Source organism: Carettochelys insculpta, chromosome 2 (genome assembly GCF_033958435.1).
Source record: "Carettochelys insculpta isolate YL-2023 chromosome 2, ASM3395843v1, whole genome shotgun sequence".
In the NCBI taxonomy this organism is placed as follows: Eukaryota; Metazoa; Chordata; order Testudines; family Carettochelyidae; genus Carettochelys; species Carettochelys insculpta.
The window spans coordinates 14899437-14917721 of NC_134138.1; the positions used below are offsets into that span (position 1 = coordinate 14899437).

The following is an 18285-nucleotide window of genomic DNA, read 5'->3' on the forward strand; positions in this document are numbered from 1 at the left end:
CTCTTGATCACTATTTCCTCTTCCAAGCGCTCTAAAATGGATTCCTTGAGGATTTCCTCCATGAATTTTTCAGGGACTGAGGTGAGGCTAATCAATCTATAGTTCCCTGGATTGCCTTATTTCCTTTTTTAAAGATGGGCTCTACATTGTCTTTTTCCAATCATCCAGGACCTGTCCCAATCTCCATGAGTTGTGAAAGATAGTAGCCAACGGCTCTGCAATGATATCTACCAATTCGCTCATTACCCTTGGATGCATTAAATCCGGACCCATGGATTTATGTACATCTAGCTTTTCTAAATAGTTCTTAACCTGTTCTTTCCCCATCAAGGGGTGCCCACCTCCTTCCCATACTGCCTTGTCTAGTGCCGTAATTGGGGCGCTGACCTTGTCTGTGAAGACTGAGGCAAAAAATGCATTGAGTACTTCAGCCTTTCCCACATCAGCTGTCACCAGGTTACCCCCCTCATCCAGTAATGGCCCCACAACCTCCCTGATAACCATCTTATTGTTAACATACCTCTAGAAGCCCTTTTTGTTGCCCTTCACATTCCTTGCTAGCTGCAGTTCCAATTGCGCTTTCCTGACTACCACCCAGCATTCTCCAGCCATATATTTATACTCCTCCTTAGTCATCTGTCCAATTTTCCACTTCTTACAAGCATTATTTTTGAGTTTAAGCTTCCCAAGAATTTCTCTTGTAAGCCAAGCCAGTTTTCCACCATATTTTCTTTTATTTATGTGCATTGGGATGGTTTGTTTCTGTGCCTTCCATAAGACCTCTTTAAAATACTGCCAATTCTCCTGAACTCTCTTCCCCTTCATCTTCATTTCCCAAGGGATCCTGCCCATCAGTTCTGTCAGGGAGTTGAAGTCTGATCTTTTGAAATCAAGGGCCTGTATTTTACTGCTCACCTTTCTTCTTCTTGTCAGAATCCTGAAATCTACCATCTCGTGATCACGGCAGCCCAGGTTGCCACCCACTTCTATTTCTTCTACTATTTCTTCCCTATTTGTGAGCAGCAGGGCAAGCTGTGCATGGCCCCTAGTCGGTTACTTCAGCACTTGCACCAGGGGGTTATCCCCAACATTCCCCACAAACTTTCTGGATTGTTTGTGTACTGCTGTTTTGAAATCAATGGAAGAGGATCATGTCGTTTCAGAGCCATCTGATGCTCATGTATGCATGTACCTAGTTGAAATTCAAGATCATAAGTAACCACCCAAAAATCAACCACTAGTTAAGGGCACGTAAAAAGGACTATATAAAGACCTGTTTTGGAAGACTTCACACTAAATCTACTGCACACTGAGGATCTTACCTCAATTGGTAATGAAACATCTGCAATCGAATTGTCAAGCTTGGCGAACATCCAAACTTCACATTGAATCTCCCAAGCTACCAATCTTCTCTTCTATTTTAAAACACACCAAGCTCTTTTAGTTTTGTCTTATGAGATATGGTCCTCCACCACTGATCAACCTAGTAGCCTTCTCTGCACTCATTCCTCTTGGAATTATCTTTTTTGAACACATTATCAGAATTGTATTCTGTTTTTCTCACCAGAGCCCTGTACGATGGCATTAATGTGTCCCTGCTTCTACTGGAAATAGCTTTTCTCTACTCTAAATTTGATTTCTTTATGTGGTGTTTAAAGCCTGTCAAAATGTTTTAACTGAAACGTCTTTGGGTAGAAAAAGCAGTTTTGTCAAAATCAAGATGTTTAATGGAAATAGTTCAGTAACCCCAATATACAGTTTTTGTATACATGTTCCAAACCAAACAAAAAATGTGCTCCAAATTAGCAAGATTTTGTGTGATTTGAATTTAGAAAATTCAAAACTTTCAATTATAGGATTTTTTCACCCTTACCTGTGTGAGAGATTGTGCTGCCCCTTTAAGAGGCACGAGAATTCAACCACAGACGTGCCAGATTTAGCTTGTTTAGCTTGTCTCTTTAAGTGAAGTGAATGAATTCAGGGATCATGTGATGACAGAAGCACATGACCAAGGACAAGGCTGGCTGGAAGATATAAAGGCAGCTGACATCCAGGCAGGAAAGGGATCTTGGGAGGCCTGACTTGGGAGTGAATACTCCATTGAAGAGCAGCCTGTCAAGTCCAGGACAAGTGCTATCAGGCCTATTGCTCAGAGAACGAAACAGACTATGGGTCATAGCTGAGATTAGTAACCAGAGACCAATCAAGAGTCTGGTCTAGTCAGGAAATCTGTCAGTTGCTCAGACAACTACCTGTGCAGCTTCCTGTCTTATATTGTGTAACCTTTTGAACCTTTATGTTGAGGATCACTAAGCAATGCTTTGGATGTTGAAAACAAACTTTATTTACAAGTAAATGGTGAGTTCAACAAACTGGTATGCCATTGCCAGTGATACAACGCTCCAGTTGTACTTATACTGAAAGATGGAATAGTGTATCGGTGGGTGGTCAGAGCACTAATAACAATCAAGTATGGTCTTATGATCCAGCAACTTAGTGGTGTCCTTTGGATGTTGATTGGAGGACTTTCCACAATTTATCAAAACTACTCACAGAATCACAGAATCACAGGGCTGGAAGGGACCTCAGGAGGTCATCTAGTCCAGCCCCCTGCTTCAAGCAGGATCAACCCCCATCAAGTCATCCCAGCCAGGACCTTGTCCAGCCGGGACTTAAAAACCTCAAGAGATAGAGAATCCACCACCTCTCTAGGCAACGCATTCCAATGCTTCACCACCTGCCTGGTGAAGTAGTTTTTACTCTTTATATAGTCCACTATAATACTAATTAGCTCTAAAGTATCCATTACCATAATTATATTCCTGCCATCTTCTTATTGGCTTTTTACACTACATATTAATTAAATTAACATCTCTTCAGTGTCCTTCTCACGTTATCATTGTAGATAACATTTTAAGGAATCATTTACAGTTCTTAAAACATTAATTAAAAACCCCGCTCAAGGCAGCTATAACCAAAACATAATGGTAAAATAACCCTAGGTCATGTCCTTGCTAACTTTTACTTTCCCATAACACTGTCTCTTAAAATCTCACTCCAGCAACTCCAGTGTCACATACTCCTTCTCACTTAGCCTAATGTTGGCCCCCAATCTTAACTTATGGTTTTCTCTTAACCTAAACTGCCCTGTTAGTTACACTAGTGTGGTGGGGGCAATCAGTTTGGCCAGGCATTGATCCCCATCAAGCTCCTCAATGGGCAATGCCTCTGAAAGGATTCAGAGTTTTGTTAACCCCTCACCTTCAGTAGTTCTGGGGTGGTTGCCCAGTGAGGGCTGAATGGGACCTCATAAGCCCAGGTTTGACATTGGTGGGTTCTTATTCAGACATGACAGGACTGGTGAAGAGACCTAAGGTGAAACCGGGCAGTTTGGGTTATAGTGCAGATAGACTAATTGCATAGGACCCTAGCAGCCAAGGCCAGTGTTCCCTCCTTTTTCTCCATCTATGGCAGAATAAATTATGTGCGCCAAGCCATGTGTGGATGTGCACCATCAGTAGGAACATATGCTGCCCATTATGGCTGGCTTTGAGCTCTCTGCTGATCAGCCGGGCAGCACCTGCATGTCTCCTGGATGGCCGCCCAAGTGATCATCTTACAGGGAACACTGGCCAAGGCCTGTGGGTTTTCCCCCATGTTACTGTGGGACACCAGAAGAACTTGAAATTGAGCCCAGCAATAAGGCTACACACTGTTTTAGAGTGGAAAAGACCTTTGGGTTGTATCTAGATTGCCAAGAACTGTTGGTAAAAGATGTGCAAATTGTGCACCTTATTTGCATATCTTTTGCCAACAGTTGAGTTGGGAGGGGCTTTCCTGACATTTGGCCCATCCTTGCAGGGCAAAATGTCATGAAAACCCCCTCTGACAAGACATCTCTTCTTCCTCATACAAGGAGAAGACAGGGATGTCAGAAGGACACCCTCTGCATGGTAGACTTCTGCTGAGAGACCTCTGGCTTCCCGATAAAAGCCTGAAGTTTAGACATAGCCTTGGAGAGGTGATCCAGGTTGAGGTCTAAAGTGGAAAATTGCAATACCCGCCCGAGGAAGTAAGGAAACAGATCAACAGAGCTGGACATGTACCCAGAAGACTCCTGCTACAGGACAAACACAAGAAAGAAACCAACACAATGCCACTTGCCATCACCTACAGTCCTCAGCTAAAACCCCTCGAGTGCATAATCAATGATTTACAACCCATCCTGGACAATGATCTCCAACTTTAACAGGCCTTGGGAGGCAGGCCAGGCCTTGCCCACAGACAACCTGCCAACCTGAAGCAAATTCTCACCAGCAACTATACACCACACCACAGCAACTCTAACTCAGGAACCTACCCATGCAACAAACCTCGGTGCCAGCTCTGCCCGCATATCTACAACAGCAACACCATCACAGGGCCTAACCAGGTCAGTCACACCATCACAGGTTCATTCAGCTGCACATCTACCAATGTAATATATGCCACCATGTGCCAGCAGTGCCCCTCTGCTATATGCATTGGACAAACTGGACAGTCCCTACAGAAAAGAATGAATGCACACAAGTTGTATATCAGAAATGGCAATGTACAAAAGCCTGTAGAAGAGCACTTCAATCTCCCAGAAGACACAGTAACAGATTTAAAAGTAGCTATCCTACAGCAAAAAAAGTTTAAAACCAGACTCCAAAGAGAAACTGCTGAGCTTCATTTCATCTGCAAATTTGACACCCTCAGCTCTGGCTTAAACAAAGACTGCGAATGGCTGGCTAAATACAAAAGCAGTTTCTCCTCTCTTGGTGTTCACACCTCCAGATCAACTGCTGGTAGTAGGCCTCACCCTCCTTGACTGAGTTAACCTTATTATCTCCAGCCTTGCTCTGGCCTGCCTATTTATACCTGCCTCTGCAAATTTCTACTACCTGCATCTGATGAAGTGGGTCTTTGCCCACGAAAGCTTATGCTCATACATTTCTGTTTGTCTATAAGGTGCCACAGGACACCTTGTTGCTTTTGCAGATCCAGACTAACATGGCTACGCCTCTGATACTTAATACTGGAAGATTAGTTTTGTATCCTTTCTGCTTCTGACTTTGAAATTTGTGAGCTCATGGTGTAACTCAGTGGTTTTTCAACTTCTTTTCTTTGTGAACCTTAAAACATTTTGATTGGTGGCTCATACCACTTTAGAAATCTTAGATTTGGACTACAGGGGTCAACAGACCATGGCTGGAAAACCACTGGTATCACTGGATGGTTAAACCACCCTGAGTGTTCATAACAATGAAACTCCTGCACTACAGCACTCTGACTGCGGAGAGGGGAAAAGGAGGCACTAAATGAGCCTGGTGCCAGTCCCTGCTAAATTCCTATTTCTCCCTCTTTTACTTTTCTTCCCTTTTTACACTGGGGAGAGAGGGTAGGAGTCAATAAAGGGAGGATAATTACTGAGGAGAGGGGGAGGCAAAATATTGTTGAGAGTGGGAGAGAGAGTTGAAGTCTGAAAGAAACAAAATAAACAATTTGATTCAAATTATTTAATCCAGAAAGAAATTGGATTATATTTGCAGCCAACCTCTTTCCATTCAGAGGCTGATGTCTTCAGAAACAGAGAAGTGTAGTGGAAACGTAAAATGATGTATCCACAAAATGGCAAGTGGATCATCTAACAACATGGCTGGATTTTCAAACCAGGCACCTACATTGATTGTATTGTGGGCACCATTTTTTTCCTGTATGAAATTGGATCTGAACTGGGTTATGGGAGTAAAGTGTAATCCACCCAGTTCATAGTCTTTCCAGGGCACAAGTTAGCCCTGTTGGATGGAACAAGGGATACTTCTGCTGACAGTGCTTCAGCTCTGCTTGTTGGTGCAGGTAAAAATCAGCCATTGGTGGAGGGCCTGAATAAAGCCTAAGTACTACTTAAGTATTAGTTATTCTTACTTTAAGGGCTTAAATGGAACTTAGCTGGTCACTAGTCCTTGAGCTGGCATCAACAAACTCATGAATTTCACTGAGGAGGAATAGTAGACCAACTCTCTTCATTCATTTAATAAATCAATTATATTATATGGAACTTTTATAGAATTGCAGTGGATATTTATGTACAAATGTATAGAAATTTCTTAAAGGACTTGTGAAAACCATGTTTCTATTTTTGTCAGTACTATATAAGTGCTGTATGTTGGATATAGAGGAGGCATGATTCAGGGTTTGTGGTACAGGCTGAACCTTTCTATTCCAGAATGCTCTCATCTGGCATCATCCATAATCTGGCATGATTTTAGTTGGCTCGATGACCACTTGTCATGGGTGTGGCCAAGTTTTCCCTGGTCCCATAGAGTTTGTTTACAGCCACCCGTCCTGGCTCTCACTGTTCTGTGCTGCTATTTAGCTGTAATTTACCCCTCCATGTCTTCTAAGAGCCCAGTAAGCAGTGGAAGTGTAAGTAATGTTCTAGACCATGGTTTTCCAAACTGGGGGGTGTGCCCCCCTGGGGGATATGTGAAGACATTCGGGGGGGGGGGGCGCAAGGCAACCGAGCCCTCCCCCACATCTGAAGAAATATCCAGCCTTTGCTTCCGGCTCTCAGCCCCTGCCATTTTATGTGGGTGACCTGGCACAGACGCTATAAAAAGCAGGAAGCCAGCGAAGATCCACGTGGAACTAGCTGCCTTCTGCAAAGATGAGTTAATGTGGGTTGGGTGGGGGAGGAAGAGGATGGGATTAGGAGAGAGGGTGGGGGTGCCTGGCTCAGGTTAGGGGGATGGGGTAATAATGGGGGAGTGATGCCTGGCTTTGTGGGATGGGAGGGGCTCAGGAGGGCTGCTCACAGGGGTTGGGCAGCCAGCCAGCTTGTAGGACTTGCAGTGCTTTGGGAGCTGGCCCCAGCATCAGAGGACTCAGGTGGCTTGGGCTGGCAGCTGGACCTGGCAGCACAGGGCTTAGGCTGCTCAGGCTGGCGGGTGGGTGGCTGGCCCCAGCAGAACGAGGCTTGCTTGGTTAGATTGACAGGTAGGTTGCTGGCCCCAACAACGTGGAGCTCGGGCTGCTGGCCCCAGTAGCGAGGGGCTTGAGCAGCTTGGGAAGGCGGGTGGGTGGCTGTCCCTGGAAGCGTGGGGCTTGGGTGGACAGCTTGGGCAGTGGGCCTGCGGCTGGGGCAGGCAGCTGGTGGGCAGGCAGCTGGTCCCAGCAGAGTGGGACTTAGGTAGCCGGTGAGCAGGCAGCTGGCCCAGGTGGCTGGAGGGTGGATTGGTGGCTGGCTTCAGCGGTGCATGGCTCGGGTGGGCAGTTCTGGCTCTGCAGTGCTCAGGTGGACTGGTGGCTGTCACAGTCAGCTCTGGTGGCCCGCAAGGGGCAAAGAAAAACTATTTGTGCTTCTTTTTAACTTTAAATAACATTTTTATATCAAGTTATTGTGCTTATTTTAAATTACAAATTGATTTTTTTGTTAAAAGGGGTGTTGGATGATGGTAAAGGTGGGGGGTGAGGGTTTCTCAAAAATCAAAAGTGGGAGCGTGATGCCAAAAAGTTTGAGAACCACTGTTCTAGACAATATTGACTTACCGTGGCTTGGCAAATTCTCTTGTTCAGCACTTGGCAGGTCCCAAGCATGCTGGACTAGAGAGGTTGAACCGCTTAGGCTGGGTTTTAAATGAGGCTCATAGATGGAATGGAATTGTTTGTTGCATTACATCTAGAAGACCTATTGCATTCCATTCTAGTCATAGCTGATCAACAAACATTCAGGCAGATCAAATCACTTCTAGTGACTGAGTTAACCAGACCCCTGTACCAAACTCCTTTTAAGCTGACTGATGGCCCTGCACATCTCATTTAAAATTCTAATTATTCATAAGCCCTGGTTATTCAGTTTCCTTGTTTGAGGTATTTACTTTTTCCTTTTGCAGCTTGCTCCTCTCTGGCATGTTCAGAGAATACAGACGGGTACACTTAAGTAATCTGTCACTGGCAAAAGGCAAGGCTTGCTGTCAGAGCTCTATAGTAGTGTACTGTCAGGGTGATGACAGTGTGATCACAACTGTGTTTCACATGGTGTCCTGCTGGATGACAAATTCTTCTGTGTTGAGACGTAAAAGCCAGCTCTCTCCTCTGTTGTTTATGTCCTATTTAAATGTCAGTCCCTTTAAGCCTGGAAGTGACAAATATAGAAAAACAAGCAGATGTACCCAGTGTTGTTCAGGTCTCAAACTGAAGTAATTTTTCAAATAAATGAAAAATGTACATGCTGTATTTCAGTTACTGTATTTTTCCAACAGGAAGGGTGGCGTGAGAGTTTGGGGGTCAGGAGCGGCAGGAGGTGGGTAGCTTAGGGCAGAAGTTTGGAAGGGTTGGGAGGGGTTTCAAGTCAGAGGGTGGCGGTTCAGGGTAGGATGATGAGGGGGACTAAGAGCAGGTGGGGATGCAGAAGTCAAGGCTGATGAGAGGTGCGGGACTCAGGACAGAGGGCTCAGGACAGGAGGCTAGGTGGTAGGATTGGGTTGACTTGGGTCACCCATGGCAAGGGTGGTGTTGCTCTAGTGCTGGCTCCTCCCAGGGGGACTCTCCAGTCAGTGGCTCCTCCTAGGGGGGTGTGATCTGAGGGTACATGCTTGTAGATTTGGGGCTGAGGCTCTGTGGTCCATCCCTGGCCTCCAGAAGTGCACCCCCACATTCTGCAGTCTGTTTTCATGGTGACAGTGCTCTGGGGACTGCCTCCAGCCTGCAGCTGCTCCAAGGGTGCCTTGCTTGGGGACATGCCCCCGTATTTTGAAGTCTGTTGGGGGGGCATTTCTCTGTGGGCAGCCTACAGATGTCCCCCGACCCCACGGCTGCTTTTGTGGTGCAGCACTTTGGGGACTACCCTGGGCCTCCAGCAGCTCCTGCCATACAGCATCCTGTTCATGGGAAGATGCTCTGGGGGCTGCCCCTGATTTGCTGTGGGAACCCCAACCCCCAGTCTGCAGGTTGGGGGAGGCTCCAGGGGCAATTTCCCGGACTCCGGTAGATAGCCTGCAGGCTGTCGGGGACAGAGGAGAGTGAAGCTTCAGGGGCAGCTCTGCCCTCCAATGGCCTCTCTGTGGCCTGGGGGAGCTGCCCCCCACTGGTTATCTTGCCATAGCCTGCAGACTGTCTGATGGGACTGGCTCCAGGGGCTGCCATCCTCTCCAGTGGCCCTTCCACAGCCTGTGGGTTCGCTGGGGTGGGGAGACTCTGGGGATTGCCTCCCAGTCAGGAGCCCCCCTCCCTTCAGCCTGCAGTCTCTCCATGGGATTGGGAACAGGCTCTGGGTTTGGGACAAGTGAGATACTTACCCAGTCTGGTGGCTGGCCAGAAGGCAGAGCTCTGGCCCTGCCAGCCACTCTCTTGGTGCTGCAGCTGCCCCCAGTGGCCACACACAGTACCATATCTCTCCTCTCTCTGTTCCTCCTTTTCCATGTTATGGAAAACAGTCCCATTCCTGACACTTCCTGTTTTCTGGGCATATCCAGACCCCAACCTGGTTTTATATTAGGGTAAGGGGAAGCTGCATACCAAATTTATAGGTCATACTTCGTACAGTTTAGGATGATTTATTGAATAAACAGACTTAAAGCTGCACAGATGGATGGACTCACAGACAGAGGGATGCACTCTATAATATAGATAGATATACAGCTATGAAATAAATACTTATTGATTATTAGCTGCTCTGACTACTTACCTGCTTAATATATTCAGCAGTGTTGGTTTTAGTAAGAGAATGCTGCTGATGATGGTGGTCCTTAAAAACCTTACAGAGTTCATAAGAACATTGTTTAATATAGAATCTAGCTGGGCTGAGTGTTCATACTGAAGCCATGCAAACCTTGTCAGTTTTCAGGTCCTTCTTATCCCACCAATCCTCAACCTTGCTGAAAGATGTACTGAAAAGTTTAGTCACTTTTGGGCCAGAACCTCCTTTCACACCTGACTCTAAACGCTCATGATCTGACTCTTCAGTCAGCTTCTGAGAGGGAAGTCAATAAGCCTTTACAGCTGCTTCTTTTGCTCTCTGGAGCATCTCTCAGCCCCAGTTTGCTAAAGAGCTGGTGAAAGAGGCAGAAGATTGTGAGATTCCTCAGTCGCATTCTTAAGGGCTCTGTGGCAGTTTTGCACAGGGTGGGACGCTTGAGATCACACTTCCTAATCTGTATAAAAAAGAAGGAAGTAAATACAAGCCCTTGCTAAGCCCTCCAAAGCATGCCAAAACCACTGGTCCTCCCATAAACCAACAAATCCAACAATAAGGAGCTCACAGTGAAGACGACTTTTCGAAAGTAAAAACTTCCTCCAAAACTTTTTGACCATTCCTTGCTCCAAATGCATTTTCCCAGTTGATCCCAGTTGATTCTACATTTTGGAAACATTCTATATTCAGATAAATATGGATTATTATGGATCATTATCACCAGAGTCTGTATAGAATCCCCAAGGATATGTGCAGATATGGATGCAGATATCCACAGCTCATTTTTGCATATTCAGATACAAGTTTAGTATCCGTGCAGGACTGCATTTGTAATCTACATTACACTTGTGAAACATCATTTGGATTGGTTCAGAAATTAGTATTATCCTGATACAATATGTTTGCCAACAGTATGCATGCAATTATAAAGGGAAAGGGAAACAAAGGAAGTTCAAACTTGTGAAAAAATCCCAGCAGGGAACATCTTTCCTCATACATTAATCTCCTGGATCTCTGTTGGAAATATTTTTCAAGGGGCTTTCTGAAGCTTTAAAAGCAGAGTGACCAACACCATCCAGGGAGAACTGTCTCACTCTGGCCCACCTCATTGTTCACATCTGAGAATACAAAATGAAACAGATCTTGGACTGTGAGAGAAAGGTTCTGATGTGAAATTTTGCTCAGTGATTTGTTGGAGCACATGATGAGAAAGTTTGTTTTGCAACTAAGCTAGTTGCTTAATTAGATACTAGTAAGCATTTGTCTTTATTTTTATTGTAACCATTTCAGACTTGCATGCCTCCTTACTTGTACTCACTAAAAATCTGTCATTGCATTTAAAAACTTGTTTGTTTTCTGTATTCCAGTGTGTTTACATTAAAGTGCCTGAGTAACTCTATTCAAAGTGATAAACTGGAATATTTTTCCCTGTAAGGAATAATAGATGGTGCATCTACACTGTCCAACAGAGGACTGGGCAATACAGAATACATAGTTTGGGGAGGGGCGGGGCAGAATCTGGGATTGGGAGTCTGTTGGGTTCATGCTCCACTATAACCAAGGCTGGTGACTGGCAGCCTGTATTTCTCAAATGATTAAGGCCTGGCTTGCATGCTGGAAGACTATTTGTGAGCAGCCCAGCTTAAAGCTACATCAGCAACGCACTGTAAGAGACCCTAGGAATGAGGGATGAGAGTGATCCCTTCCCTCCACCCTCTAGTCCTGAGTGTGCCCTGGTATTATGTGCAAACTGTACAAAATAAAAGTCTCATGCCATTCTAATTTAGTAGTATTGTATTCCTACTCCATTCTCACATGGCACAGGAATAAATAACTATACAGAGAGCAAGGCAGTGGAGAACTGGGCTTTATAATGAAGAGGTAGTTTCAGCTTTTAAACGGTAGAAGCCCTTTTTTATTATTCGCTCCAGTTTTAGGTTTCTTGAAAAAAAGAAATGGGTTCTTTCTCATAGAATAGTCCAAATACTATTCCTTTGAAAACCAGCAAGGTTAAAAGTAAAAAGATCTGGATGTTTGAGGAGTAAACTGAAACAAATGATGTGTGGTGTCATTTAGACATGTAGGATAATATGTTTAAATGATGACACAGTGAGCAGGACTATAGAAGCAATGACTCAGTTTGTTTAAAGACAACTCAAATGCTATCCTACAGTAAACCTCTGTTCAGTCTGAATGTTTTCTGCTTTCTAGCTGAGTATGATCAGAAGGGATGTTTGTGAGAGGGAGGAAAAGCAGTATAAACTGAAATGCAATAAGATAAGGAAAGCGACCAGAGTGAATATGGCAAAATTTTTAGAGGAGCAATGTTAAGATATAGAGAGTATTACAGCAAGGGTAAGACTACGGGGGTATATAAAACTATTAGGAATATTAATAGCAAGTGGCAGCCAAAGCAATTAAGATGAGAATGATGAGGTGCTTATGAACAAGGAGAATATTGTGCAGTGACGGATAAGATACTTCACCAATCTGTACAAAGCATAGTTGAAGCTGAATGTCTCAGAGATACTGATCAAAGAACTGAAAAAGATATCACCACTAAGCATCAAGAACAAGATAGGTATTTGAAGGAGGAAGTAGAAAGAGTAGTGAAACCACTAAAGAACAACAGGAACCCTGGAAATGATAAGATTGTGGTAGAGATGATCAAATACGTCAGAGAAAGTATGATTCAGGAAATACACTGACTACATAATATAGAGTGGAAAGAAGGGAAGGCACCTAAGGAATGGACAAGATGTGTGTGAGTGACAATACACAAGAAAGGAAGCATGCTGGAGTGCAAGAACTACAGAACGACTGCCCTAGAGAGTCATCTAGGCAAGGTGTGTTTGAAGATACTGCAGAGAAACTGAGATTGCAGATAGAACATCTAACAGCTGAACAAGGTAGATTCTGGACAGATAGACATACCATACAGCAGATATTTGCACTAAGATTGATAGCAAAGAAAGCTCAAAAAAAGAACAAGAACATCTACAATTGCATCATCAATTTTCAGATGGTATTTGACAGTGTAGATCAGAAAGTGACTTGGGCAGTGTTGGAGTCATACAGTGTGAATAGCAGACTCGTAACGGTTGTTGAAGGATATCAACGATAATGCAGAGGTAGTGGTGAGAACGTGTGGAGAGTTAGGAAGATGGTTTAGATTGAGGAGAGATGCAAGACAAAGAGATCTGATATCACTGAGTATTTTCATCATGCACCTAGAGAGAGCGATGGACAAGATTGAGGAAGAGGTGGAAGGAATATCAATGCATGGGAGGAGAAGGCTCTGGTATTTGGCATAATGGACAGGTTAAATAGGAGAGGCAGACCCCACAGAGAATGGGTAGGTGATATAGTAGATTGGTGCAGAGCTAGCATACAGAAACTAAGCCATTCTGCATGGGACAGGGAAAGATGGAAATAGTGAGGGAGGCATTGGACACCAAGGGGCATGGAGCCCATGGTGTGTTGTTGTTGATGAAAATGATGATGATTGGCTTCCTGCATTCAGGGTGTACTTACATTTGGTGCTGGAGCACCACAGGAGATGAATTGGTTAATAATTGCCAAACAGTGATGAAGTGGATATGCCTGGGGTCAATGCAAATCCTTGGGGATTTGCTGGGTTTGGCAGCTAGATCTGTATCCTTTTCTGCAGGGAAGGTTTGATTAAAGCATGCTCTTTGCATGAGGATCTCAGCTCAGGAACCACACAACGTATCATTCTGCAGGTTCTCATATGCATGGGTCTTGTCTGCTCTTAAAATCTTTGCTGAGAATCTGAATGCATTGGAATGCTTAATACAACCTATCTCCACTACTGACTAAACAAAGGAGAGTGGTTTAAGTTGGTTCGGTAGTTTTAACGGAGGTGCGATTGGTGTGTTCAGTGGTGGTTATGTCAGTTTAGGGATGTCTGGCTTCCTGAACAGTTCATTTCCAGATACTCATAAAGACACACATATAGTAGTTTGTAAGGCATGTAAATATCTGTGGATGCAAGCTGTTGGACTCCATTGACAAACTGTTTAAACTTATAATTAGTGTTATTTACATCTAGAGGCACTAACTGAAGCTGGGGCCCTACTGTGTTAGCATTGTACATATATATTGTAAGACATAAAACATGCATGGCTATAGTGAGTCAGGCCAGTGCTTCAACTAGTGCTTACAGAGAATGAAGAGAACAGGGCAGTTATCAAGTGATCTGTTCGCTGTGGTCCAGTCTCAAATACCGTTCATTGGAGATTTAAGGTCACCCGGATCACAGGATTGCATCCTGGACTTACCTGGCTAGCAGCCATTGATGATTCTATTGTATTTGAATATATCTTTTTTTTCAAACCCAGTTATACTTCCAGCATTCACAAGATCCCAGGACAATGAGTTCTACAGGTTAATTATGCATTGTGGGAAGAAGTGCTTCTTTCTTTGCCCCATACTTGCAGCTATTAATTTGATTGAAAAGCATCTAATTCTCATAACTTCTAAAGAGTTAAATAATACATCCCTATTCACTTTGCCCATACCATTCTTGAGATTACAGACCACTACTGTATCTCTCTTTTATTATCATTTCTAAACCGAACAGTCCCACAATACCTGTCCCCCAAAGAATTCATAATGTGAATAGACCAAGCAAAGAGGAGCAGAATGAACACAGACAGCAATGGAAATGAAATGACTCCACGAAGGCCAGTTACAATTTGTACAGAACCCAGGTATCCAAGTCTATGGTGCCTTTTACTCCTGGCTTGTGAAGATTTCTGTTGAGGAATATATCCCTCTGTTTGTATACAGAGGCTGTCTGCAAATATATGAAAACAAATCTATGAAGTCTTGCACTTAAATCTCACTCAGGAAAAAAAATCCATTGCTGTCTTCTCACATTCTGTGGACAAGTACAGTCCTGATAGGTGTAAACCTAGGCACCAACTCTGTGAGGGCATAAGCACCTACAGAAAAAAATAATATATGTTCAGCACTCTCAAGCCATCAGTAGGTGGCAGGAGCACATATAGAATGCACAGTAATATCAGAAGGGTGGGAGCCCATCCACTGGCAAAAACAAAAGTCAAAACCTGAGGGTATAGCACAAGATTTGGTCCACTGATGGCTAATAATTAGAATGTAAGTGGGCTTAGATCTGGTTATGCGAATATGTAAAAGGTTGCCTTGTTAATAATCACAGTGTGAATAGAAGTTTGTTAGTCAGAGGCGCGTGTTTGGAAAATGTACAAATGTTTATTTCCTGTTTTCATTTGTGTTAGTTTTTCAGCACATCCTGTTTGATTGTGTTTGCATTGCAACATGGGCATTTACCCACTTTTCTTTTCTTGAAGTGAGCTTCTTTGTCACAGACCTTCATGTCAATCAGTTATTGGACTTGATCTTTCTCTCACACTGGTGTAAATCAGGAGCAATTCTCTTGATGTCAGTAAAATTAAACTTGTATAAAGTGTTTACAGTCCAGTCCACCTGTTCCCCATAATATCATAGCTGCATATTTGTTCTCTGAACTAGAGTAAATACCTAGTGTGTGGTCAAACTCTTTTTCTCATATTGAATAAAGTAGTCACAGTCATATGCATAACATCTTTTCTTTCGAATATGCTCTTTAGATACTACCAGATACGAGCAGCATTGAAGCTTCCATCCAGGATTCCTCATAGACTGATTGCCACAGTCGTAGAGCGAACAGGTGAGACATTTGTAGGTAAGTGACCTGAAGAGAGTCGAGTTTATCTGTTCCAAGTTGGAGAAAACAGAATAAGTGAATGACAATCCAAGTACAAATCTCAGTTGAGATCCACAACTGAACTTCTCCTGATGCTCAGTTGCATTTCGGGATGTGTACTGGGTTGTCCTGTTAAAGAGATGGGCTCCAGTTCTGAAGTTTAAAGCTGGTCCCTCATGGAATATGTGAGAGAAGCACAATCAGATTCAATTGGGTGCCATTTTTAGGGTAAGTGAATGCAGTGGACTCTTTCGTATCCGGCATTCTATCATCCAGGACTCTCAAGTCACTAGCATTTTACCCATAAATAAATTTTAGTTACATTTTCTATAAGTACAGGATAGTGAAAGTAAATACAAATAAATACAACAAATACAGTATGGCTGCGTCTACATTAGCAAGTTCTTTCGAAAGATTTTTTTTGAAAGAAGGGGGCTCTTTTGAAAGAGCCATGGAACATCTACACACACACAAAGCATTCTTTTGAAAGTAAATCAAAAGAATGTGGTGCTCCTTTCAAAATCACTCCTCCTTTCCCATTTCAAGAAGAGCGCCCCCTTTCAAAATCTTCTTTTTAAAGAAGATGTGTGTAGATGCTCTGCAGGGCCCTTCTTTTGAGAGAACAGCTTTATTTTCGATCACTGGCCTGTTCTTTTGAAAGAGTGGGGGCTGTGTGAATACTGTCTTTTGAAAGAGCAGATCAGACTTTTGATCCACCTTTTTGTGTGGACATGGTCTTCTGAAAGAAGTTCTTTTGGAAGAGCTCTTCTGGAAGAGCTTCTTTCGAAAGATCTCTGTAGAAGAAGCCTATAAGTTTACAGTGTACAATACTGCTGTTGTTGGTAAATAAAGTACCCTGCATACATTTTTGCTTGTTTCTTAATGTCTAATCTTGTTTTCATTTAACGTTATGAAGTGCAAGGTTTTGCACTCTTTCCTCTTCCTCTTTCCTGTCATCCAGAATATTTAAATATCCGGCAACCTCCCTGTCCTGGGACTGGTGCCTATGAAAGTGTTTATTGTAAAACAGCTCTCCTGGCTGCTTCATGAGGGAATGAATAGTTTGTTCTCAAAGACATGAAATGCATAATGGCATCTGGGAGGAAGCTGAGAATTCAAATGCTTCTCTGAATTTCATCTGGGTCTGATTAACCCCAGGAGGCTACAGAATTGAATGGGGAAGGGCAGTACAAAAATGAAATCACCCACGTAAAAGCTGTCTGAAACTCTTGGGTAATTTCCAGCCCAGAACTATTGGATAATGTTCAACAAATGGCCAAGCTGCATTGGATTAGTGATGGCATTTCAGCAGCTGGTCATGGCTACGTCTACACGTGAAGCCTACATCGAAGTAGCTTATTTCGATGTGGCGACATCAAAATAGGCTATTTCGATGAATAACGTCTACACATCCTCCAGGGCTGGCAACGTCGATGTTCAACATCGACGTTGCGCAGCACCACATCGAAATAGGCGCTGCGAGGGAACGTCTACACGCCACAGTAGCACACATCGAAATAAGGGTGCCAGGCACAGCTGCAGACAGGGTCACAGGGCGGACTCAACAGCCAGCCGCTCCCTTAAAGGGCCCCTCCCAGACACACTTGCACTAAACAGCACAAGATACACAGAGCCGACAACGAGTTGCAGACCCTGTGCATGCAGCATGAATCCCCCGCTGCAGCAGCAGCAGCCAGAAGCCCTGGGCTAAAGGCTGCTGCCCACGGTGACCATAGAGCCCCGCACGGGCTGGAGAGACAGCGTCTCTCAACCCCCCAGCTGATGGCTGCCATGGAGGACCCCACAATTTCGACATTGCGGGACGCGGATTGTCTACACGGTCCCTACTTCGACGTTGAACGTCGAAGTAGGGCGCTATTCCGATCCCCTCATGAGGTTAGCGACTTCGACGTCTCGCCGCCTAACGTCGAAGTTAACTTCGAAATAGCGCCCGACGTGTGTAGCCGCGACGGGCGCTATTTCGAAGTTAGTGCCGCTACTTCGAAGTAGCGTGCACGTGTAGACACAGCCCATGTGATGTAATTATGACCAAATACATTGGGAGGTTTTGGCTGGAGGAAGCTGACACCAGACCCTGGGACAGAGTGCCAAGCAGAGGAACCTGCATTGCAAAGAGGTTATTAGGGTTGTTCTAACAGGCATCCTGCAAGGATTTAGAACAGCCCTCCTACAGAAAGTGAGGTATTACTCGCTAGGGAAGGAGCATGGTGTGGGACACAAGAAGAAGATTTAGTGAACCTGAACAGCCCATATGGAACTCTTGTGGAATTAAAGCTGCCTCTTCCCTGGTGGAACCTCTTGGGAGGGAAGTAATAGCACCATTCTATCTTCCCATCTGTCTCTCTCCGGGATGTTGCCAGCATAGGAGGGTGCAGCTAGCAATCTGACATGTAAATGGGATGGTGTTCTGGGCTCCTTCTGGCCTAAGAGACACTAGGTCAGTGAAAACAACTATGAGTCCAATCCAGAATCACCTGGTATCTTTTGGAATCTTTTCATTAACTCCTGTGGGCTTTAGATCAAGCCCTGTTAGCAGAAGGCTATGACAAAGGCTGTCTACAGCACAGCAAAAACTAGTGGCAGAACTACATTTCAAAGTGAACTTTTATTGTCCTGGAACGTAATTTAACACAGCTATGCGTTATAAATCAAGTGAATTAACATATTATCCAGGAAGTAGGTAAAATTACTTCCTTTCTCTCTTGTGTCTTGACATCATTGACCTACCATTTTCTTCCTCCTAACATTTGTATGTGCCTGAAAGACAACAGAGGCTGCAGTGTTTTGTCAGTCTCAAAAC

The 18285-nt window shown here is 44.1% G+C and overlaps 1 protein-coding gene across 2 annotated transcripts in view; it reads left to right on the forward strand.

The window, feature by feature from the left end:
- The window catches only part of FAM135B (family with sequence similarity 135 member B), a 225073-nt gene that overhangs the window by 24970 nt on the left and 181818 nt on the right, over positions 1 to 18285 (forward strand). For both annotated transcript variants that reach the window (XM_074986620.1, XM_074986621.1), the window contains exon 3: positions 15349 to 15443. In XM_074986620.1, the coding sequence (XP_074842721.1) occupies positions 15349 to 15443 (95 nt within the window). The remainder of the gene's footprint in view (positions 1 to 15348; positions 15444 to 18285) is intronic.